At 41.1% G+C, this 24,207-nt stretch overlaps 1 protein-coding gene and 1 long non-coding RNA gene across 10 annotated transcripts in view; one reads left to right on the forward strand and one right to left on the reverse strand.

The window, feature by feature from the left end:
* CEP55 (centrosomal protein 55) overlaps positions 1 to 24,207 on the reverse strand; it is a 352,577-nt gene that overhangs the window by 314,679 nt on the left and 13,691 nt on the right. For 2 of the 9 annotated variants that reach the window (XM_044056670.1, XM_044056668.1), the window contains exons 1-3: positions 7,639 to 7,851; positions 6,262 to 6,468; positions 1,289 to 1,570 (exon numbers count right to left, since the gene is read on the reverse strand). In XM_044056670.1, the coding sequence (XP_043912605.1) occupies positions 1,289 to 1,570; positions 6,262 to 6,468; positions 7,639 to 7,836 (687 nt within the window). In that variant the 5' untranslated portion in view covers positions 7,837 to 7,851. The other 7 variants (XM_044056669.1, XM_044056675.1, XM_044056676.1 and 4 more) reach the window with 7 other exon arrangements.
* LOC122789318 lies at positions 7,851 to 15,898 on the forward strand. The gene is made up of 2 exons (XR_006362802.1): positions 7,851 to 7,939; positions 15,837 to 15,898. It is a non-coding gene; the product is annotated as an uncharacterized LOC122789318 (long non-coding RNA).

A 24,207-nucleotide genomic window follows, 5' to 3' on the forward strand; every position in this document is an offset into this window, starting at 1 on the left:
AAAGTGAAGAGGCATAAGATCATGAGATAGTTCAATATGCAGAACCTAAAGGGGTGGGCCTTTGCTAAGTTCTCACTATTAACAGTAGAATCAGCTGATGCAATGCGACTGGGGGGGTGGGGGTGTCCAGTATCAACTTTACACCAGAGGCAGGCATCTCAAAGCCACCAAGACATAAGACCACTACAAGAACAGGGTGGGTGGGTGCAAAGAAACAGTTGTACAGATTACAGAGATATGAAATCAAAAGTGCAGACGATAATTGAGAATAAATTCTCATCTTTTCTGAATATCACAGCAGGCAGGCAGTCAGTCTCTCGGCAACAGCTTGAGCAACAGGTATACCTGATTTAAGGCACTTTGAAAGCCCGCAAAACACTTAGCGATTTTTGCCCTTTAACTGGTGGTATGGAAGCAGATAAAGCTCCATGAACTACAAAGAATTATGATCATGTCACCAATCATAACCTCTTATTATGTGTTCTCGCCATGGATGCAAAGATTCAACTCAAACTAATTTCTTGGCATCTATATCTCAGATACATAATAAACAGGCTATCGGTGACCCAGCCATAATCCTAAACATATGTATATGGATACAAATACACAAACACACAAAATACCCAAATGTCATTCAAAACCACCAGAACATATCCACAACACAAATGTCAACATACTAATAGATGTGCACTGAGCAACAACTTTGGTGCATGCAAACATAAAAATCTAAAATAGTATTTTGCAAGAAAGCAAGCTTCCTGCAACCCCACAACCATGCTAATTACAAATCCAACATTGTACAATATCAGGAGAAAAGCATATTCCCACATCCCCAAGAAATAGAGGATCTTGCATACCTGTTGATCATCTGCACAGTAAACCAAATTTTGTTGACTAGGGAATAACCACTGTCTGAATAGCTATAGAAGATCTAACAGCTGTTTGCCAAAAAATAAGAATAAATGAAGTTGGGGACTGGGCTAAGGCAACAAAAACATTGTAAACCAATTGTGGGCAGTTCCACTGGTATCTTCACACCTTTAAATGGCTATCGTTCCTACTAATGAATGAAAGTGTCTTTGCAAATAACACATTGAATGACAACAGGAGATGAAAACCCTGTGAGAAAACCCAAAATGCAACTTCAGGAAGTCCAAATATTTATCCTGCTCTAACGCAGGCAGTGAAAAGAAACACTACCGTCTACAAATCTATGAGACTGTAAAGAATAAAATATCTATTGAAGTGCACCTCCACAAAAAAAGCAGCTTGAAACATTTCACTTTACCTTTGAAGGCTGGGCAGATTCTGCTGTGTTTTCAACTTCCTCGCATTTCAGAGTTACTGCAGCCATTTTGTTTTTCAGATTTTCTGCTTCCTCGGATAAGGTTTTAAACAGCTGTTCTCTTCCATCAGCCTCTTTATTCTTTTCCATAAGCTGAGAGCGCAAAACTGCAACTTCCCTGCTTTCTCCAGAACTAATTTGAGCTTTCAGTTCCTGTATTTCTATTTCCTTTACTTCAAGTTGAAAAATATGGTCCTCTTTTATTGTTTCCAGGGAAAGTATTTTCTGTGCATAACACAAGATGAATAAATAGGTTTCTAAAACAAATTAAAATACCATACCTGTACTATGAGAATAATTTACATGCAGAAAAAAGCAACAGAAAAAGGATTTTAATCCTCGACTTGTAATTTTCTCTGGTAGTCCTTACTTTTACACACGAGTCAAGGACTGAAACATTGGTTTATAAATGTAAACACATCTTTTAATGTAACAAACTGTTCCCTGGCACAGGCTGGAAGCAAATGGTTTGGAAAGCTCTTTTTTAAAGTAATTGTCTGTTATTGAAACAAAAAAATTATTATAAAATTAATTCTTAACATTGTTAAATAAGATCTGTGATGCCTGAAGATATAAACAAAAGCTGCATACTTACCACAACCTTATATGTATAGGACCAGGTCCATCTTCCTGTAATTAGAGGACTCCATCCAACCAGGACTGTGGCAGCTCAGTAACGGAGACAGTCCCATAACGCCTAACTCTCCTTTTAAACAATTCTCTGCACTGAAGGACCCCTATCCAGATCTCTGTTATCCTGCAGATGGCATAGACTAAGAAAAGAGAGACTAAGAAAGGAGATAAAGGCTCTCTGGAGCAATAGCAAACACCCTAAAGAGAAAGGCAAGGGAGGTAGCGTTATACACGAATATGGACATGGTCCTGCCCATCTGTCTTTACAATAAGTACATAATGCAATACCACCAGTCCATCTTCCTCTACTTATGCAAGACAGAGTCTCAGTCTTTGAAATCATCCACTGAGAAAATGGCTCATCTTGAAAGATAAAGGATCAATACTGGAAACTTTTGAGCTAAAATAAATAAAATAAAATTACCAGAAAAAATGGAGACTAATATCTTATATTCTTTCAAACACAATAGAACAGAAGTAATTCGTATACTCAAGAGCCAACGGATCAAGATCTGGATTCACATTTTACTAACTGCCGGAGAGAAAAAAGCGGGCAATGTGGTTATCAAGGGTATAAACTCTATCCCTTACCGAAAGGTGGAAAACAATTATGCAAAAGCTTGCATTCTGGGAATATATACAAGAGCAATAGACGGGCAAAAGACCATATGCTGCGAGTCCACAAAAGACTAATAAGTGATATGAGGTGCAAGGCCAGCAACTGTGGACTTCAGAAAGAACAAGGTATCTAGCAAGCGAACAAGGTATCTAGCAAGCTCACAGAGAATTGCCAAGAGATATGATCAATAAGCTCTCCAAACAGAAAAACAGAATGAGCTCAGCCTAAAGTACAGAAAATTATTATTAAGCACACAACAAGAGTCTTCAGTAACAGACAAATCTGAAAATTAAGAAGACAACGACAGATGCATTGGATTAGAAGCAAACTCATTAACAGGACACCAAAACTTTCAGCCTTGCTTGAATGCAGCATAAAGTGAAAGGCCAGTGACAGAAAAATTTCAGTGAAGAGGAATCTAGCAAGCTAGCAACAAGTGAATTGAAAGGCACTGGGTAACTCTTATAACCATAAAAAAGCAAATTCAGTCTAAGGATGCTTACCTCAGCCCCCCCCCCCCCCCAAAAAAAGAGAGAGAAGTAAGGTTGAAGACTACCTCAGACACGTTTGCCAACAAGATGTAATAGCAAGATCTAAAAATCAAAGGGATTACTTCTGCAGAGATAACACTCCATGACCTACAAATGGAAGCAGAATGGTTTCAAATGGAGTAATGCAAAAACACCACCTAAAAGGAAAGGAGACAGAAAGTCAACTCAAAGTTTCAATGCCAGTGTCTAGCCAGGGTAAAGACATAGAAAATATCAGGCACAGACCAAACCCTATTAACAATGAAAAAAACAGACTAAAGGAAGGCAGCCTAGCCTAGATATCAAGAAAGGAAGTCTTCTACTGGATTACAAGCCCCAATGATGAGCACTCCAAAGGCTAAATGCGTGGGAAGGAACTAGCTAGGTATGACAGATTTTGCCATGAATTTCAAAACGTCCAAATAAAAACGTATCCAAGGATCAGGCTTATCAAAAGTATTAAAAGGTCTGTGTTGTAGGAGCACTAGCTATTCCAAAACTGTAACAAACTGTTAGGAATAGACCACCACTAACTCTGGAAACATTAAGGAGGAGCAAAATAGAACCTAAAAGTTAGACAGTTCCAGTCTACAGGCCCTGACAAACCCCCTGAAGAAAATAATGATGAGATGTTGTATATGGGGTCTAATAAATATGTACACGCTTGGATAACGTACAAAAACCGTCATACATTAGCAGAAGGCACTTCCAACGGTATTACCCTAGCAAACATTTGTGACCCGTCCACATGGGAACTAAGAACTTTAAAACTTCAGCTGAATGTTTATCTCAGTATTAACGGGCAAGTAGGTTCCGTTTCTCCTGTATATAAAAGTGTACAGCTGAACAATTTTGACATTTAATGTCCAATTATTCAACACTGGCCACCCAAACAGTTCATTCAAACAGTGGAACAGCATGAGACTTTCTAGGGGAATTACCATCAACTCTGTTTGAATTCAGACATCAAGGAGGGTGGTACCAGCTGCACTCACTGGGTCACATCCAGTTAAATACTGTTATACAGTGACTCCTATTGCTGGTAATGAACACTGAGGGAAGCAAGGGATGAAATTCTGAGAGGAATTTCACAGACTGTCTGGAACAGGAGCCTGTCTTCCCAAAGAAGGAATTGCAGAATGCAAGGAATGGGATCTATCCTACTTATACAGGAAAGCCAGAGGAATTTTCCATGTTGCTGCAGCTTTGGTCATATGTTGATATGTGCACATTCCAGGGATACTGGTACCTAATAGAGACTGAGGACCTTTTCTGTTTCATTTTGCCAAGATATAAACTGCCTGCTTGGTACCAGTAAATTTGTTTTGATCTAAGAAATCTCGCAGACAAAAAGACTGCAAAATATTAGTACTTCGGAAACCACTAATTTTCCTATTTACTTGAACTTTTTTTGTTTATGTGTAGGGCTGTACTTCCTATTGAAATCTAGGGTCTGTTTTGTATGTAAGAAAAACAGCAAGGCACATCACAAAACGCGAGAGTTAACATTACAAATTCCAGTTTGGGAAGTCAAATTAAAGAAAGCAGACTTCAAACTGCTTGATACTTGGGGAGGACTAGCTTTCAGAAAGTACAGTTGTGTATTAGCTATCATACAGAAGGTGAAAATATATTAAGCATGGCACCAGGTGACTCTCCATTCTTGTCTCAAGTTACCCACAGATTGTAGGGTGCATTAAACTTTTCCCCACAACAGATGTTAGAATAGATAACTGTTGCAATATCCTAGGCTATATTGGTTATATCCTGCCAAGAATATAACAACTGGCCAGCTTCCAGTGCAACATTAACAAGCTTTTGGATCAAGGACTTATTTCTTTTGCCATGCCAGACCTCAAGGAAGAAAAACCTTTTGATATTCTTCATTCATATTTTAATAAATTTGTTGAAATTAAAGAATGAATAGTCTCTACTCAGCAGTGTGGGCATACTGGGGGAAGGGGTGTTCAGAGTTTTATTCCACAGCCAGTGGACTTGCTTTGGCTTCCCTTTTATTCAGTATAATTATGATTTTGAGCCATCTTCTGCTGGCAACTATGAGCTAAGCAGAATTTTTACCTGAGAAAGGAACATCAGAAATTCTGGCTTATTGCAACTATTTGTCCATGCATAAACTTTATTTTAAGTTCTTCCCTATCTATACACAAAATCCAGGTCTTTATTATATTATTTCTGAAGAGTTGTGGATCATTTACTAAAAAGAAGTTCCTGGCTACACAGCTTAATAAGCAGTATAGATAGGGAAAAGCTGGGGGGGGGTTAAAAGAGATTATACGTAGTCCAATGTTTTTTGTTAACCGACAAAGCTACATGCAATTAATTTCCACTGTACTAAACTTTAAAAAAAAAAAAAAAAAAAATATATATATATATATATATATATATATATATATTACACATATACATATACACACACACACACACACACACACACACACACACACACACACACACACACACACACACACACACACACAAATACATTGAGAGTATTGGAACACGGTCTGAAATTAAGTTATAAAGTAAACTAATCTCCATCTCTCTATGGCTTTAGCAGCAAGCTATTCTTTCCAATTACCAGATGAAACGATATGCCATTAATTGCATGGAACACACTACCACTGTCAATTAGAAACTGAACAACACAATGATGTAAACCTGGTCTTCCTGGTAACGATCCAAAGACCATGCAGAGACATGTCACTACATTACCATTAGTAATTTTCACAGACTTCTAGTGCAGTACAGATCTTCCGGACATCTAAAGGTTATGAAAATCTCAGACAAAAAATGCAAAAAACTCTTTAAAGAAAAATGTCATCAAAAGCACCAGCACCAAAATAAATCGGTATATTTAAATTTTTGACACGCTCCCAGCTTTGTTAGTAATCTCTTCAATAATAGGACATTGCAGGTCTATACACACATACATTTTCTGATACGTTTCACTTCATTTCGCTTCAGGATGCCAACATCAAACTGTAATTTTTGAAAAAGTCCGCATTTGATTCCTGAATTTCAAAGAATTTGAAATACTGTAATCAGAAAAAAAAGTACAAATCATAAGAAAAAAAAATATGAAGCTGTACAGAAAATACCTAAGTGGGCAATACCTCTAGAAGTCTGTTTCTTTCTACATCGGATAATTTGCCTTTTCCTTTGGTCATGTCTGCTATAGACTTTTTGAGGAGTACATTTTCCTTTTTAAGTTTCTCCAGAAGCACATTTTCCTTTTTAGGTTTCTCTAGGTCTGTCTCGGACCTAACAGGCTTGGTGACAAAATCTTTGATAAACTTGGATGTCATGTCACAACTATCCTGCTGAAACACAAACACAGTAATAAAAACAATGAGCTTCTGTATGTAATCAGTAAATTCACTCATTACAGCTTACACTGATATTACATGTTAAAAACTAATAAAAGTAGAAATTGCATTAACAGCTAAACAAACAGGATATGCAATGAATGGGACAATGAATATAAGGCTGTGGAGAGATTAAATCACTCCTTTATTAGTGCTGGAAATCTGTTCGGTGCCACCTTTTGCATATTTTGGGCACAAAAATAGTATATTTTAACACATTTTTAAAAAGCTCTTTATTGCCATTCATTAATAAATCATCTTATTTTAGAATACCTGCCCCCTTCTAATATCGTGAGACATTTCCATATAGTTTCATACACACATTACAAAGTTCTAGACTTTTAACGGCCTCGAAATTTGCATCAAGATGCTATTCTTTTTATCACCTTAGTTGCATAACTTCACTTGGCCATTTTTCTAAATATTTCTCTTCAGTCGAGGAGTGCATAATTAAACAGCGCACGCACACACACACATTAATAGACAATTTGTCATGGTTATAAGCTGGGTTCACTCTTCTGCTTCACTCCAGTCAACTACCACATTCCTGAGAAACATGTAAAAATCCCCCTTTCCAAACACATCCTCACCTATAGTATTCTCCTCTTGTCCTCCTCTTATTAATATGTACTCTGTCCTTTAACTCACGAATGTGATACTGCTTAGCTTCAGTCAAAAAAAGCTGAAACGGTAAAACAGGCAATCATGCACAAAAACTCCACCAAGCCTCCTCAAATCATTTTACAAGTCTCCTTCCCCCACCTACATGTTGTTGTTGTTTTTCTTTCGGCTTTTCCCGGTTAGGGGTCGCCACAGCGGAACTCCGGTCCGCTAATAATTGGTAGTAGATTTTTACGTGCTGGCTTACCGGGCCTAACGCACAACCTTCAACGAAGGAACGCCCATTCACGTACGTCGTCACACAGAAGACGCTCTAACTCAGAATCTATTATTCAGTTACATAAAACAGTGTCAAACTTCCTACGTATTATCAAAATATGGCTGTCGTTTTCATCTTCCAATATACAATTAACCATTTCCATGACTGGTTAGCCTCAAGGACAGCATCCTTATTAATTCATCGCATCCAGGTCATTCGGTTTATTACAGTCCACATAGGCTTACCATACGTCCGGTTTTCCCCGGACATGTCCTCTTTTTGGGCTCCTGTCCGGGCGTCAGGCCTGTTTTGTCGTTTTGACAGATTTGTCCGGGTTTTACAATCCCGAGGCAGAATTCAAATCTACGTATGCGCGGAAGGTAGAAGAGCTCGCGAGAGTCGCGAGACTGTGTTTGCGCAGGGAGAAGCGCAGGACTGTGCATGCGTTAGGGAGGAGGAGGTCTCAGCCACATAGCCGATCTGTCATCACAGAGTGAGTGTGTGTCGGTGTCGGAGTCTCCGTTTTGGTTTTCACTACTCATTCTGGTATGTTTTTTTTAAGTCAGTTTAACTTACTGGTGTTAAGTTAATATTCATAACTTAGTGTTAATGATGGATAGTTGTTTCTTGCCGACGATGGGCGAGTTGTTGCGTTGCGGTTGAATACATTTTGGCCATGCCATGTGTTGTGTACTTCGCCTTTGGCTTTCTGGGTTTTTGGAGTTACTTATTATGGTAATTTGGTGTTTTAATCATCTCTGCATTTTGCAAATCGGTCTTTAATGATGGATAGTTGTTTCAATCTTGCCAATGGATGAGTTGCGGTTGAAAACATCATTTTGGCCATGCTTGCTTGCTACGGAGATTTGTCTGCATACATCAACTGGACATAAGCTGATTTAAGTATATTTCCTTCATTTTATTGTGGTTGTTATAACTTGGACTGATTTCTCAGATCTAGCTCTGTTGAAACTGTCTTGTGTGTGTGTCTGAAGCTCTGCACTAGTTGTTAAACTGCTCTGAAATTCCTTTAAGTGTTAATTAGCTTGGGGGGTTTTCTGATAACTTTAAAACCTGTGTTGGATACATCTCTGGTAATCATTTTAAGTAGTGTTGCTTGCTACGGAGATTTGTCTGCATACATCAACTGGACATAAGCTGATTTAAGTATATTTCCTTCATTTTATTGTGGTTGTTATAACTTGGACTGATTTCTCAGCTCTAGCTCTGTTGAAACTGTCTCCCCCCCTGTTCTTGGATGTAGTTTAAATTTGGTGGCTTTTGCAGTGCCCGCCCCACTGTGGATTTGATCTAGGACACTCCCCCAGTCCCATCTCTTTACCGCATTCTCTCTAATAAACCCTTTCTACACTTGCTTTTAGTCCTTTTTAATTTAATTACATTTTTTTCATACTGTGTGTGGACTAATATTGCTACATACTCAAGTGTGCCAGCTTGCACTGCATGTGAATTGTTTTTATAGCATTTACTGTCTGTTTTTTTCCTTGTCAATGTAAAAACACAAAAAAATCTCTTGTTTTCCTGCCTTACTGAACTAGAGTAGTCCAGTTTCAGAGTTGCTGATCCCTGGGCTTTGTTTTTAGTTCCTGTTACTGATCCATTGCCTTATTAGGAAGGAGGGAAGTTTCTTTGCTTACCAGTGGGATTGGGAAGCACTGAGCGGCCTTTTTGTCCGATTTGGTGAAGTTTCAGCCAGAAACTAGTAGTCCATTGGTCGTTTTGGGCCAATTCCTAGCTCCTTTCAGCCCCCTGCTATAAAGCATGCTAAACGCGCGTTTTCCAGCTTGTACCAACTCAGCACAGATCCTCGTGGTGGCCTGCAGAGTGATCCAAGCAGCAGAGAGCTAAAAGAGTGACTTTCTACCAGATATAATTATTTTTTGTGGCTTTCCCACTGTTATTAAGCTAGCGACTGCATTTCGCCTGTTTTACTGCTACTTTAAGTGATTTCTGCATTTTACACTGTTTATTGCACTTTAAGTTACTAATTGTTGCAAACTGTTTCTGTAGGCTACACACTAAAGTGTGCTAGGCGATTTACAGCATTTATAGCATTTACTGTCTGTTTTTTTCCTTGTCTCTGTAAAAAAAAAAAAAACAAAAAAAAATCTCTTGTTTTCCTGCCTTACTGAACTAGAGTAGTCCAGTTTCAGAGTTGCTGATCCCTGGGCTTTGTTTTTAGTTCCTGTTACTGATCCATTGCCTTATTAGGAAGGAGGGAAGTTTCTTTGCTTACCAGTGGGAGTGGGAAGCACTGAGCGGCCTTTTTGTCTGATTTGGTGAAGTTTCAGCCAGAAACTAGTAGTCCATTGGTCGTTTTGGGCCAATTCCTAGCTCCTTTCAGCCCCCTGCTATAAAACACGCTAAACGCGCGTAAGCACGATTTAGCGCGTAGTTACCACTGTTGCACATAAGAGCAGCGGCGGTTAAACAAGGTTAAACTATTTGGGCCATCTAAATTCCACTCTTCCAATTTTTTCTTAGAACTACCTTCCTCGAGCTGTACTGCTGATCTAACCAGCATATCCTATAACTGAAAAGTTCATCTCTACTTGATTCCCAAGTAGACTATTCTCTATCTGTAAAGCCTAGCACTTACTCCTACAGTACTTGCACCTTGATAAAGCACTCTTATTATAGATAGTACCCCACCAGCCGAAAACCCACTTCCCCCGGAGTCCTTTGAAAGTCTCTTTATCTACTACTTCTAGTATGTCGAGGGATCAGTTGCTAGTGTCCTCTCCAGCTCAACTGGTGAACCTGGGAATATTGAGGCAATGTTACAACTGCCTCATGTACACAGACAATCCTCTCCTTCTCCCACAAAACACAAATACATGCGAGAGATGCAACTATACGGCCAAACTGGAGGCTGAGCTCTCTCAACATAGGACTGGCAAGACCAGACAGGAGGAGAAGGTAACCACACACAATACATACCCAGTCACACGTGGTACCATCACAACTTCAAATCATACACATACTCACACAAAGACATACTGGGAGGCTCTGATCAAAAATTTACCAAAACAGCAGAGGCCACCAAAGCAGACACCCAAACAACTACCACCTCACGACCCAAGACATGCAACACATAGACCACACAGTCAGAGTGTCAAACAGTCACAGCCCTTAAGGCCAAACAAAATGCCAGACACACTTGTCATTGGTGATTCCATAGTCAGACACACTGACGTCCGCTCACCAGACTGAGTAAAGCAGAAGGTCACAGTAAGCTGCCTGTCGGGCGCTAGAATCCGGCACATAACGCAAGCACTCAGGTCTCTCAACAGCAGGTACAAGTACGACTCAGTCATTGTCCACGGTGGTGTCAACGACCTGAGACGTACCTCCTTGGACTACATGAAAAGGGACATCGAGGAGCTCTCTGATTATGTAGCCCAGGCAGGTATGACCCTGACCTTGAGCAGTATCCTACCTTCACCTAGAATGATGCCACAATACAGTGATAAGATGATCAGCTTTAATAATTGGCTTAAATTCTGGTGTCATTCAAAGGGGATCCAATGTCTGTCTGCCTGGGATGACATGCTGGACAAGCCACGCTGCTTCGCAAGGGACGGCTTGCACCTGTCACCCTGGGCTTCCGGATATTGGCAAAGGCTCTTGCCACCCCATAGTGCCTTTTTAGGCAAGGCTCAAATTCTAAACCTACCACCCTAGAACACCAAAAAGGAAAAACTAAGGGTAATGCTGCTCAATGCCAGAAGTCTCAATCTCAAGATGCACGCACTCGAGGCCCTTCTCAATATGGAGAACATCGATGTCTGTGCTGTGACAGAAACCTGGTTCAAGGCTCCTGAGAGCACCCCAGCACTGACAGGTTTCACCTCATATCATGCGTTCCGGCCCCAAAATCCGGACAACACCAAGAAAGGAGGGGGGGTGTCCATATTCATAAAGGACACCCACACCTCAAGGTTGGTGGTAACGCACGATGCATCGGAGACCATCCAGGTGCAATTAACCATAGGCAAGACTGCTCTGCAATTTGTAGCATGTTGGAGGCCACCCTCTCAAACTCAGGAACCTCACATGGCCTTCCTGAAAACATTGGAGGGGATAAATGTATCTCCAAACACCATCATACTAGGTGACTTCAACTACCCTAATATAGACTGGGAAAACTACTCAAGCCCGAACACTCTAACCCAAAGATTCCTGGAGTTCATAAACTCAAATGCCATGGAACAACTAGTCACCATCCCCACAAGAGGAGAAAACATACTTGATCTCATCATCACGAACATGGGATCAAAATGTTCAACACCGGAAGTATACCCCTCACTGGTGAGATCAGATCATAAACTAATCTCGCTGGAGGTCCTCATCCCGCCCCACCTGAAACAAAAAGACCACAGTGAAAAACTTCTCAAAAGCCGATTTCACACTTCTAAAAACTAGTGTGGTCTCCTTTAAGGCCCCTGAGCCAGTGGTAAACATTACTCAAACCGCTGAATCACTTACAAATGCCTTCTACCAGCACCTACAGGACTGCATGGATCAGGCAATCCCAAACAAAACTAAGACTCTCTGTACCAAAGGCAAGCGTCCAGTCTGGTGGACCCCAGCCATAAACCAGCTCTACAACAAAAGGAGGAAGCTACTACAAGATAGAGCAAAATCCTTGAAAGGTAAGACACCTTTGATCATTATAAGTAAAAAACTAAGAGCTCTCATAAAATCATCCAAGGCAAATTTTGAGAGAAAAATCGCCAAGGACTCTAAAGAGAATCATAAGGCCTTCTTTAGCTATGTTAGAAACCTAGGAGGAAACTCCCAGATATGCTCAGAATTAGTTCAAAATGATGTGAAAATTACTGAACCTACACACATACTGGCTGACAGGTTCAGTGCAAACTTCTCCCCCCCCCTCCCCCCCAAAAGGAGAGATATCCATTCCAGAGGATTGTAGCCCCCCAAACATCTCCATCGCCCAGGTGAGAACTGCCCTCACTAAGGCAAAAAACACACCATCCATGGGACCGGATGGTGTCCCCGGCTGTGTGCTTCATGAACTCAACGAGGAATTAAACCCACAGTTAGGACAGCTGTTTAATCTTAGCCTCACCTCAGGATACGTACCCAAGGAGTGGTGCACGGCGACTGTGGTCCCACTTCATAAGGGCGGTGCCTCCACAGACCCTGGAAATTACCGCCCCATTAGCTTGACAAGCCTTATCTGCAAAGCCATGGAGAGGATCATAATGGAACTCATAAATAAAGACATAGGGAACTTGCAGACTTTGGATCCAACCCAGTTTGGCTTTGTCAAAGGCAGATCCTGCCTCTTAAACTTGGTTGACTTTTTCGAGACAGTCACCAAGGCCATTGATGAGGAAAGGCAGTCCATACAGCCTACCTTGACCTGGCAAAGGCCTTCGACACAATACCCCACTCAGGTATCATCAAAAAACTCATCAGCTTGAATGTAAACCCATACATCACAAGATGGGTTGCAAACTGGCTAAGTGACAGAACCCACAGGGTCAGAGTTGCTGAAGCCATGTCAGACTCAAAGCCTGTCACAAGTGGTGTCCCACAGGGCTCCGTCCTGGGTCCACTCTTGTTCGGCATCTACTTTTCTGAAGTACAAGCAAACACAGGAGGGTTATGGCTGACAAAGTTTGCAGATGACTGCAAACTGGGCGCCATAGTCGAAAACACATCTGACACAGATATCCTCCAGAAGGGCCTCACAGAAACGGATAACTGGTGCCAGAGCCATGGCCTGAAGTTAAACGCCAAAAAATGCATAGTCATACCCTTCGGGAAAAACAAGGTTACCCCTAGCTACCATATAGGTGGCAATCCACTGAGCACGGAAAAAGTCATCAGAGATCTGGGGACCCAGGTTGACAGTAGCCTTCGCTTGACACTCATGTTGCTAAAGTAGTTAGGAAAACCTTCTATATCACCCACCTGATCATGAAGGGATTCACATCTAGAACAAGGGAGGTCATCGTCCCCCTGTACACATCACTCATTAGACCTATGATTGAGTACAATGCCCGTTCGAATGTATCTGACCAGACACCTGCTGCAGCTTGAAAGGCCCCAAAAGTTCCTCACCAAAAGGATAAAGGGTCTCAAAAATATGTCTTATGCTGCCCGACTGAAAGAACTCCAGCTCTATTCAGTCTCATACCGCTTGCTCAGAGGTGACCTGTGCCTGACATATAAGGCCATGTCAAACCCAGATTTGATGAATATGCTTCACCTCAAAAAATCTAGATCCCTCAGAACCACAAGGGCGGGAGACTTAAACCTTGACACGGTTATAAATAGAACGTGCTGGAGGGACAGATTCATCACCCAGAGACTCCCTATGCTGTGGAACAAAATCCCGGTACATGTGAGGCAGAGCACCTCTCTGGCCTTGTTCAAGAGGAATCTTGACCAATGGATGGGAGATTGCAGATATACCCCAGGGATTACTTCAGTGTCACTGCTTGACAGAGGCACAGCAAAATGATAGGCATAGTTTTTATTCAAACTAAAGGGGTGGCAAAAGCCACATAACTATGGGCTAGGCTTATAAATGCCCTTGGGCAGATAGCCTAGTATGAACCTATGAACCTATGTGTTGTGTACTTCGGCTTTCTGGGTTTTTGGAGTTATGTAAATTTGGTGTTTTAATCTCGGCATTTTGCAAATCGGTCTTTTAGTAAATTCGGCTATTAGATGTAGACCTGTTCTTATACCTCTAATGAAGGGATTTTATTTTTGTGATTTTTGGTCTCCTAAAAAGACTGCTGAGCTTTGGAGCCCCCATTTAGATTATCTTTTTTGAAGGCACTTGAATTAAAGTACAGTAAACAAAATTCTGTGTCTCAAATTTAGTGCTTTGTCTAATTTTAGGGAGCTTTAATATGAAGACATGGGGTTATTATTCATATCATAGATAAAACTGAATACATCATTAAGATGTGAAATACGTTCAACAGATATGGTTTCAGTGAGTGCTCACAGTATGGCATATGGCATGCTTATATTATAGATAGTTATTTCTCATAAATGCTATTGGAAAGGGTCATTATACTGATATTATTTTTACATGGTTTCTTATCCCATTATTGGAAAATGTTTAGAATTCCTAAAGTGTATATGAATGAAGTGAATTTTCCTTTTAGGTCACTCATAAAAGCAACAGGGTCCAAGACTGAACCCATGACCATAATAGAAGAAAAAATGCTGATCCTTTTTTGTTTAGGATGTCCTCATATGTGGAAGTTACTTTTGATCCAACAGACCATGTCAGCACTGTTTTTATAGATGCCAGGCACTGTTTTGTTATTCTGGGGATCAAATCCCTTTATACTGTGTCTGCCCAGGAGGAATGGATATTCCAACTTGCCGAATTTAAGGTGTATGGGTTAGCTGACTGTAGATGAGTTGTTTATGATATTTTGTCTCTGATTTTAAAGAACAAGTACTTTGTATTTCCTGAACACTAGTATTGTCAAACCCAAGGGTAGCAATGGGTTACTGTTTGGCCCCAACTTTTGCTAATATTTTTGTGGCCCAGTAGGAAGAAGCATATGTGTATCATGGTATATACATACATTATCTTGTGATTTGTCAGCATAAGTTAGATATCTTGGTTATTCATGTATTTTTTTGTGTACGGTACAGGTTTGTGAGTTGGTAGTTGCTTGGGGTTATCCAGTTGACAAAGCTTATTCAATGGTCAGTGCGGTTATTATCAACAGATACACCAGATAGCCACCTCTTGTTTACAATACCATGTTACCCTATGCCCAGGACAGTAGAGGTTTAAAGTACAATATTAAAATGGCAGTAGACATGTTAGCCTGAATGTTCTTTGTATTGTTAGCTAAGGAGGGACAAGCTTGGCTACTACTTGGTTGGGAAACACCCTAACAAATACCAGGAGCTGATTTTAAACTTTTTCAGTATCCCAAGTCTAAATGAACATATTAGTGTTAAATCTGAACTAAAAGTGAATCCGTTAAAAATCACCAGTGGTCAGGCTAACTCAGCATTCCTGATTTAAGATAAGCATGCCCTGGCCTGGCCACAACTTACATGGGTGACCCATGTGAATACCAGCAGCTGGTTTTATGCTTTTTATAATCTGATTTCTATGTGTATATGTAAACAGGAATGTGATTCTACATTTTTGTCTTAACAATGACCGTTTTTTTTGTTTTTGTTTATTGCTGTTAATGTACATGCGATGGTTCATTTATTTTCTGGAAAAGTTAGTATATATGTACTACATATTGAAAGACTGTGTAAGCAAGTTTTGGGGCCAATCAAAAAATAACCAAACACGAAGCTACTTGTGTTTATAATGTGGAACTGTGTTTATAATGTGGAACTGTGATGTTCTGCATTACTAAAAGACCTTTTCTTTTTTTTTTTTGTCTTCACCTAGCCTTTTGCCCCACCAAAGAATCTATCGTCCTCTTTTTCGTATAACCAAATATGGTAACCCTAAGTCCACACAAATCTCTTCGGGGAGAACAGCATGCTATCTATTACATGCAAATGGATGCAGAGTGGCATTCAAATGGAGTGCCAACATGCCAATGAAAATCAACACATATGCAAATTATAGAATAAAACATAGTGTTACTCAGAAAAGTACGACTTCCAACCATCAGCTTATCTGAACATCGTTTTTTCAGTGAACAGGTGTATTACTTATGTTAAGATTCTAGGAGTAGCTCCTACTCTAATCAATAAACATGTTTTAAGTGGTTACCTTGGGAGCCAGTGTGCACAACATGCCTAGCTGCCACCCTCCTCGTTACAAAGGGGCCTGTCAGTGGCTGATGTACCACAGTCAATCACTACCATGTGGACAGACATGTAGAAGATAACATAAGTGTTATCCTCACATGGTAGAATTGAACTGCTTAGGTCAGTGGATATGGATGCTTGTGAACCATTAACCACCGCCATCAACCCTCCACACGTCGTGTCAAATGTCGCCATTCCTCTAGTCAATGCCACTCCCCTGCATTCTTCAACATTTGTGCTAGACTGTTGCAGATCTTCTCTTACACAATCCATCCACCTCTTTGCTGCATGCCCTAGTTTTCTCTAGCCTTCTCTATGTCTGTCTCAAATCTTCTTCACTAGATTGCTTTCTCCTTTTCTACAGATGTGCCTGAACTGCAGTAATCTGTTCTCTGCTCTTTTATGCAATTGGAGTTACTTTGGCTTCTCCTCTTATGTCCTCATTTTTTCATCTATCCCACAGTATGCATCCTATCACCCTTCTCAGGCACTTCACCTCCACCTTCCTAAAGTCCTCTACCTTTTCTACCCAGGTTTCCATGTCATACAGTAGTATTGGTTATACCACTGTACAACCTTTGTTTTCAGCTTCTTTGGTCTTGTACTACAACTGACAGTGAGCAATATGGCTAAAGGCCCTCCAGTTCTAGCTTTGATCTCCTCATTTGGGCTTCCCTTCTCCTCAACCACTCCTCCCAGATACTTGAAGCTGTTAACCTGTTCCACTACTTTCCCTTCTATCTAAGGTTTTCAGTTTCTTCTGATTTTCCCCATTTGCTGCCATTACAATGGTCTCATCTCTGCTCAGTTTCAACCCATGTACCTTCAGTTTTGCATTTTATTCCTCCATCCTTTGTGGACATTCTTGCTCAGAGTCTGCCTGTAATGCCACATCATCTGCAAACATTGATCTGTCCCCTCTGAATTGTGTACTATTAATCATCTAGCTATTGGGACCTTTCAACATCTGAATAGGAAAACAATAAGAGTTTCACAAGAGTCAGCCTTGTCAAATCTTACAAGTGCTCCTTGACCCAATGCTGCTGTATGCAAAGGAACTTATCTGGGTTCCATGAAGAGCCCAAGAGAAAATCACCACTATGCTAACAATCACTGACATAGCCCATTTCTTTGCCCTCCTGAGGGGGACTAACTGCACCCACTTTGATACTGAGGCCCAAAGGTCCACCTGCTCCATAAGGTATCTTGTGTATTAAACGGAAAACCACAGGTAGGTGCAATATGTTGAGAGTCAGTGTAGTTCACAAGTATGAGCTGTGACAAGACAAACCTAAAATAAAACAGATCCATAAATTAACACAATCAGGATATGCATTACAGAGCATTGACTGACCACTGTGTACATCACATATTGCTATGCCCACATGAGCCACAGGGAAAAGGCAGAGCACAGTCACTATCAGCTGCACAGCTGAGGGCAAAGTGACAGGGACAACAATAACCACATAGCTGGAGAAATGAGTGGTGTCTCCTGTACCCACTCACTTACTAGGGAGTTATTGACGTCAGGGAGAAGGTTCGATTCCTTCATGGATGGGATGGAGCTTTATTGGCTTAAACACTAGTTGGGTTTACCATTTAGCCACACATCCTGGTGACTGGATGCAGCTTGTCTAGGACAAAGTACACCATATCACTAGTATCACTGTAACAGAACTGTGCACTACATCACTAACAGTTACATTTTGTGTTTTTCATTCTAGTATTTAACCACTGCTTAGCTATTCACTGGGTTTTTTTAAAAGGCCTTTTTTCCTCCAGGTACTGTACGAAACTGCACCTTTTATGCTTAAAGTGGTATACCTGTGCGTTACTGTCTGTTTGAAAAAATATATATTTTATATATATATATATATATATATATATATATATATATATATATATATATATATATAAAATATTTATATATAATATATATATATATATATATATATATATAAATATATATATATATATATATATATATATATATATATATATATATATATATATATATATATATATATATATATATATATATATATATATATATATATATATATATATAATATATCACACACATTTTTCTATATATACATATACACATACACATGTACACGTATACACAGACACTATGTATATGTAATTGCATATTATGGAATACTGCAACAGTGAAGAGGACATCAACTGTTATGGTAAAATTTTACACAACTATACTATGTCCTTCTACATCACTGTTGCAGTATTCCTGAATATAAAGGGAGAGTAAAAAAGCTCAAGAAACAGAATGGGAGGTGGAAGGCCGAGAACAGCACTCAAACCCAAATAAAATGACTTCAACAAAACCTTCTCTGGCCCTAGAAACCATATCCAACTTATGATGCTTAGTGAAAGTATGCACTGAAGACCAAGTAGCAGCCTCAAGAATGGAAGCAATGTCCATTCCATTGAAGAAGGCACCAGATGAGGCAACAGCCAGGGTAGGATGAGCTCCAAAAGAAGTAGACAGAGACTTGCCATAAAAAGAACAAAAAGAGGTGGCCTTAGAAATCCAGAAGGAGATGGTTTGCTTAGAAACAGCCAAACCCAAAGACCTGGGATGAAAAGAAACAAAAAGCTCATCATACTTATGAGTAGTCAGTTTTATCCAATTAGAACCTGAGCCGCCTGTGCAAAGCCAAGCTATACAAGACCCTTCTCAATAGATGACTGAGGAGAAGGGAAAAAGGAAGGGAGTTGTACAGACGGATTTAAGGACAACTCATTCATCACCGTGGGCATAAAGGATTAGTCCAAAGAAACACCCTGTCCCTGTGAAAAAACAAAAAAGGAGGAATGGCTATTGGGGCCTACAGCTCAAAAACCCTACAAGCAGAAGTAAGAGCCAGCAACAACAGAGTCTTCCAGGTACAATGCTGCAAAGAAGCAGAATATGCAGGCTCAAAAGGAGTCACTTTCTCCAAAACAGAATGAAGGTCCCAAGGAGGAGGAAGAGACTTTCTTGGAGGCCTAATGTACATGACACCTTTAAGAAATTGTTTGACCTCAAAACAAGAAGTCAAAGGAGGAGTCAAGGCAGACAAGCAGAAATGGCTAACAAATGGACCTTCACAGAAGAACAGGCCAAGCCGAACTGGAGCAACTCACACAAAGTGAGAGGACCAAAGGGACCCCACTGAAAAAGGTTCCTGGTTACGAGCATGGCACCAGAATGAAAATCTCTTCCATTTGGACATAAGATTTCCTGGCTGAGGGTTTCATTGCCTCCTGTGAAATCTGGTTGAGGGCTTCCTTGCCTCCTGTGAAACCCAGAACACGTCCTCAAAAAAAAAGGTGTCAGAAAAGGATCAAAACCCTATCACCTACAATGTCATTTGCAGAGTGGACAAATGGGGATGGATGACAAGACCCCTTGTCCTGCAGGAGGCGATCCAACTGGTGAGGTAACTTGTGGTGATTGCTTCTGGCCAGATGCATTAAGATGGGGAAGCAGTGTTGCCATGGCCAAAAGAGACTCGCTAGCAAGATTTCTGGGCAGTCCAGCTGAATCTTCTGTAGGTCTCGTGGAAGAGGAGGGAAAGCATTAAGAAACCTCCACTTCCATGGAAATGATAGGGTGTCCGTCTTTCAGGCTAGATGGCATGACACTTTGGAACAAAAAAGAGAGGAAGCTGTCTGTTCACAGGGGAAGCAAAAAGATCAACCCGATGAATACAATTCATGTCCAGAAACAAGGGTCAGAATCAGAGTCCTCATCTTTTTGTGAAGTGGCCTGACTGCTGACACGGAGGCCAAAGACCCTGAACTTTCATGTGACCCAGAGATGCCCCCTACCCCATGTCTAAGGCATCAGTGAACAGATCTTGAGAAGGGAATGGAGGCTGAAAGGGCAGGCCTGGATGGAGACAGAACTGTGGATTCCACCACTTGAATTCCTTCTTGAGATGGGGAAGGAGAGTTACCCTGAAAGTCACAGGGTGACAATGTTGCAGCCAAAATAACTTGAGGTACCACTGAAGTTTCCGCATGTCCAGTCTGACAAGAGGAAGCATCGGAATAGAGGACGCCATGAATCCCAGGGCCTGAAGAAAATCCATGGCTGGCATGGCCATCAGTGGAAGAAGAGACTGAAAGAAGGCTGTGAACACCACCTTCGGAGGCAGAAGAGAGACCAACACAGACGCAATCTAAATCCTCAAACCCAGACGCACATGATCCTGAGAGGGAGTCAGGACGGACTTTTGGAAGTTGATAGTAAACCTTAGACTCTGAAGAAGAGAGAGATGGTGAACTGCAGATCCTGCAACAACCGACTGGGAGAAATCACTTGAAGCAACAGGTCTTCTAGATATCACAAGAGGCAGGCATTTTGTGAACACCCTTGGGGCAGTGGAGAGGCCAAATGGCAAAGCAGAGAACTGAAAATGAAAGGAAGACACAGCGAAATATAAAAACTTCTTGTAGAAAAGGTGAATAGGGATATGAAGATATGAATCTTTCAGATCCAAGGACACCAGAAAAGCTTGGGGTAATAGAGTAAGCAGAGTATGGAGAGTAAGCATCTGAAAAGAAGGTCTCGAGAAAGGTGTTGTGCTGAGAAAGATTCAAAATAGGCCTCCAAGTGTCCTCCTTTCGAGGAACCAGGAACATGCTGGAATAAAAACCTCATCCCATGGGGGGGGGGGCAGCTCGAATGGTCCCTTGGTTCAGCAAGGACTCTACAACCTCCAGGAATGGAGTTGCGCTAGAGGAGGTTGAGGAATCCCAGAAAAGCAGCCTTATCAGACATGGGAGGCTTCTGGGCCACAGAAATATGAGAAGACTTAGCAGAGGGGGGCCATCTCCCACTCCTCCTGCCCTTAGAGGCTTGACAGGGTTGCCTGTGAACAAAATCAGATCTAGAAGGAGAATTCCTCTGGAACTTGGGGGATAGGAGAGACAAAAATATGTTTAAGGTCTTGCAAGGCTTTGCCTTCTCTTTAAAGGGACTTAAGTCAGCAGCAGCAGTCCCAAAACGATGGGTATTATCCAAAGGAGCATTCAACAACTTGGCCTTAATATCCTCCGGAAGAGATTGGAGATGAAGCAAACAATAATGCCTCATGACTGACCCAAAAGCAGTGGCCCTAGAAGAGACATCAGCAGCATCAGTTACTCTTAATAGAATAACGAGCCACTTGAGAAACGGAACCTAAAAGGGACAAGGCAGAGGATTTGTCATCAGAATCAGAGAAAGCAGAGATAATCTGAGAAGCTTGAGCTATCAATGTCAGAGCATATCTGGTCATGTGGATTTGGAAATTAATAGCCCTAAAGGCCAAAGTAGAAGCAGTGTAAAACTTCTTGCCAATCCTCTCCATTGCCCTGCTATACTTATCAGAAGGCAAAAAAGTTTAGAAGGTTTGTCAGAAGAGACAAACACCACAGCAAGATCAGCAGAAGGACATTTAAAGAGAGAGGTTCTGTAAGGTTCCTGAGGATTGTCTCTATCAGGTTTCTTAGGAACAGGAGGTTGAGAATCAGAAGACTGTGAAGCAGATGAAAGTATTTAACAAGGCAGCCAACACAGGAACAACTGCTGAAGGTTTAGGAGTATCCACATGAAGCAACTCATAATATCTCCCCTGAATATCCAACACTTGAGAATAATCCCACTTAAAGAACATTTCCTTGAAAGGAGTCTCGGGGTTAAGACTCCTTGTCATCAGAGCCATAAGCCAAAGGTGAAGGCATCTGAGAACAACAAGACAAAAGACCCCTCACCAGATAGGGAATCTTGATCCGAAGAATCTGGTTCCCTAACCATTTAGAATGGAGTTGAAGTCCAAGGAAGAGGAGCAGGGACTGAAAATCCTTGGAGGCTTCAGGGCCAATAAGGCAGAGAACAAGCACAAGCCCAGAGAAAACCACTGCCATTCCTTATGATAGTTCATAGGAGAAATTGAAACATCCTTCAACTTTTGTCCTTTCTTAGAGGAGACATTGTCTCTACAAATATCCAAGGTTCCGATCCATAGCGAGATTCGAGAAGGAAACCTGGGACATCCCCCAACCAATATCTGAAGAATCCCTCTAGGACCCTCTGAGGTAAGCAACCACTGTTCCCCCTCGATGTCCAGAGCAAGTGCCTGCAAAGCCTCAGAGGATGTGCCAAAAGACAGAGCCAGGCCAGCCTCTGGCAGAGTTGCAGCAGTGGAATCCAATGTGAACACCAAACAACCTACAGAGCTAAACTTGGCTTCTAGCGGGACATCTTGTGGAGACTTGACAGCTAAAGAACCCGACAAGACTTCTTGGCCTTCATATTACCTAGCAGGAATATCTCGGGGTTAAAGGATTCAACCACTCTACCCTAGGACAACTGTCTAAGCCTTTGGTTTTCCAGATAAATGGCCAGAGAAGACAAACGGCTTCCAAGTGTCTTAAGCATAAATGCCTTACAGATACTACAAGAGGTATAGTCAGAGGAAGCACCAAAATGCATAAGACATAGTTTGTGACAATCCTTATGGGGAATCCACCTCCCACACTGACATTTTCCCCTCTTGGGATAACACAAACTGCTAGTTAGTAATAAAATACAAGATCCAGAAAGTTAAGGGGAAAAAAAAATGAAACTCAACGGGGCACTTATCTGGTGTTGCAAAATACAGTACAGCAACAAAAACTCCACACCAATTGGCAACAATGGCATACAAACTGGCGGCAAAAGAAGTTCCGGGTAGTTGTGTCCATACATCCCTTTTATGCCTTACATTCTGTGCAAGGAGCATAAATGTGACGTACAGTGCAAACAAGATCTTTTATTCCAATGTACACTGGCTGAGCATCAGGCTGCCTGGGACGAGAAATCCCTTATATTTAAGAATACTGCAATAGTGATACAGTATAAAAGGAAATCAGCTAAAATCTAAAATACTTGGCACCCCCCCCCCCCCCAACACAAAAGTTACCTAATCCTCAAATCTAATAATTACTGATGCAAGCATCAACCCATTACCACTACTAACACAACAGAAGTACCCAAGGATCTCCCTGGACTCTACTCTTTGATGGCCAAGCATACTGGCAGTATTAGCAAAATACTCCGCCAACTAAAACTATGCTATAGAATCACGCACCTACTCACCCCTACAGTTCTAAATGCCCTAGCTAAAAGTGCTTAAACCTAAAATTGATTATAATCTGATCTCCCTCTTGTAACCTTACGTTTAATCTCAATCATGTAAAACAGAAACTACAATAAACAGAACCTGCAGATCTGTTCTTGCATATCCCCAAACTCAGGTCACTAACATCATCTACAGTAGTGAAGACAGCTACCAGTAAATGACATGGCTACATTTCTAAATAGTTGTAGAATTCTACAAGTTGTTAAAATGAAACATCCTCGTGACGTCCCTGCTCTGGGGCAGTAAAAGAAGCCTCAATCCTCACCACGGACACCAGTGATGGACATTCACTTGGGACAAAAGAAGATGCACAGTACTTCCAGATGCAGCTTTCTGCACCAAGCACAATTTTCCTTAAGAGGACACGGAATAAAGTCCCGTCCTGGGGTTGGGTTTACCTCTCTCTCTCAACAGGCCGCAAATAATAATCTATACACATACACACACACACACACACACACACACACACACACACACACACACGAAAGGCTGGCACAGATTTACCATCTATCAGGTAGATACTGCTGCCAGAACACTCTAAAGCCTTACCATCTATCAGGTAGATACTGCTGCCAGAACACTCTAAAGCCAGCTACTCTGAGACTCTTACAAGGGTACCCAATTATAGGGAGTAAAATTAATACAAATGGCACTGTTTAACCAATGCAGCAAGGCTTTCAGGAGTGGTCACAGTGTCACCCAATAAATATAAGTACTCTCAAAAGGTTAAAACATTCTCTAAAAAGACCAGCCACAATGAAATGTTTAAATATATTTAACAATAAAAGCACAAAAATACTAAACATCTATTTACAGTAAAACACCAGAGTT

This window comes from Protopterus annectens, chromosome 14.part0 (assembly GCF_019279795.1).
Source record: "Protopterus annectens isolate FY-2018-M chromosome 14.part0, PAN1.0, whole genome shotgun sequence".
Lineage (NCBI taxonomy): Eukaryota > Metazoa > Chordata > Ceratodontiformes > Protopteridae > Protopterus > Protopterus annectens.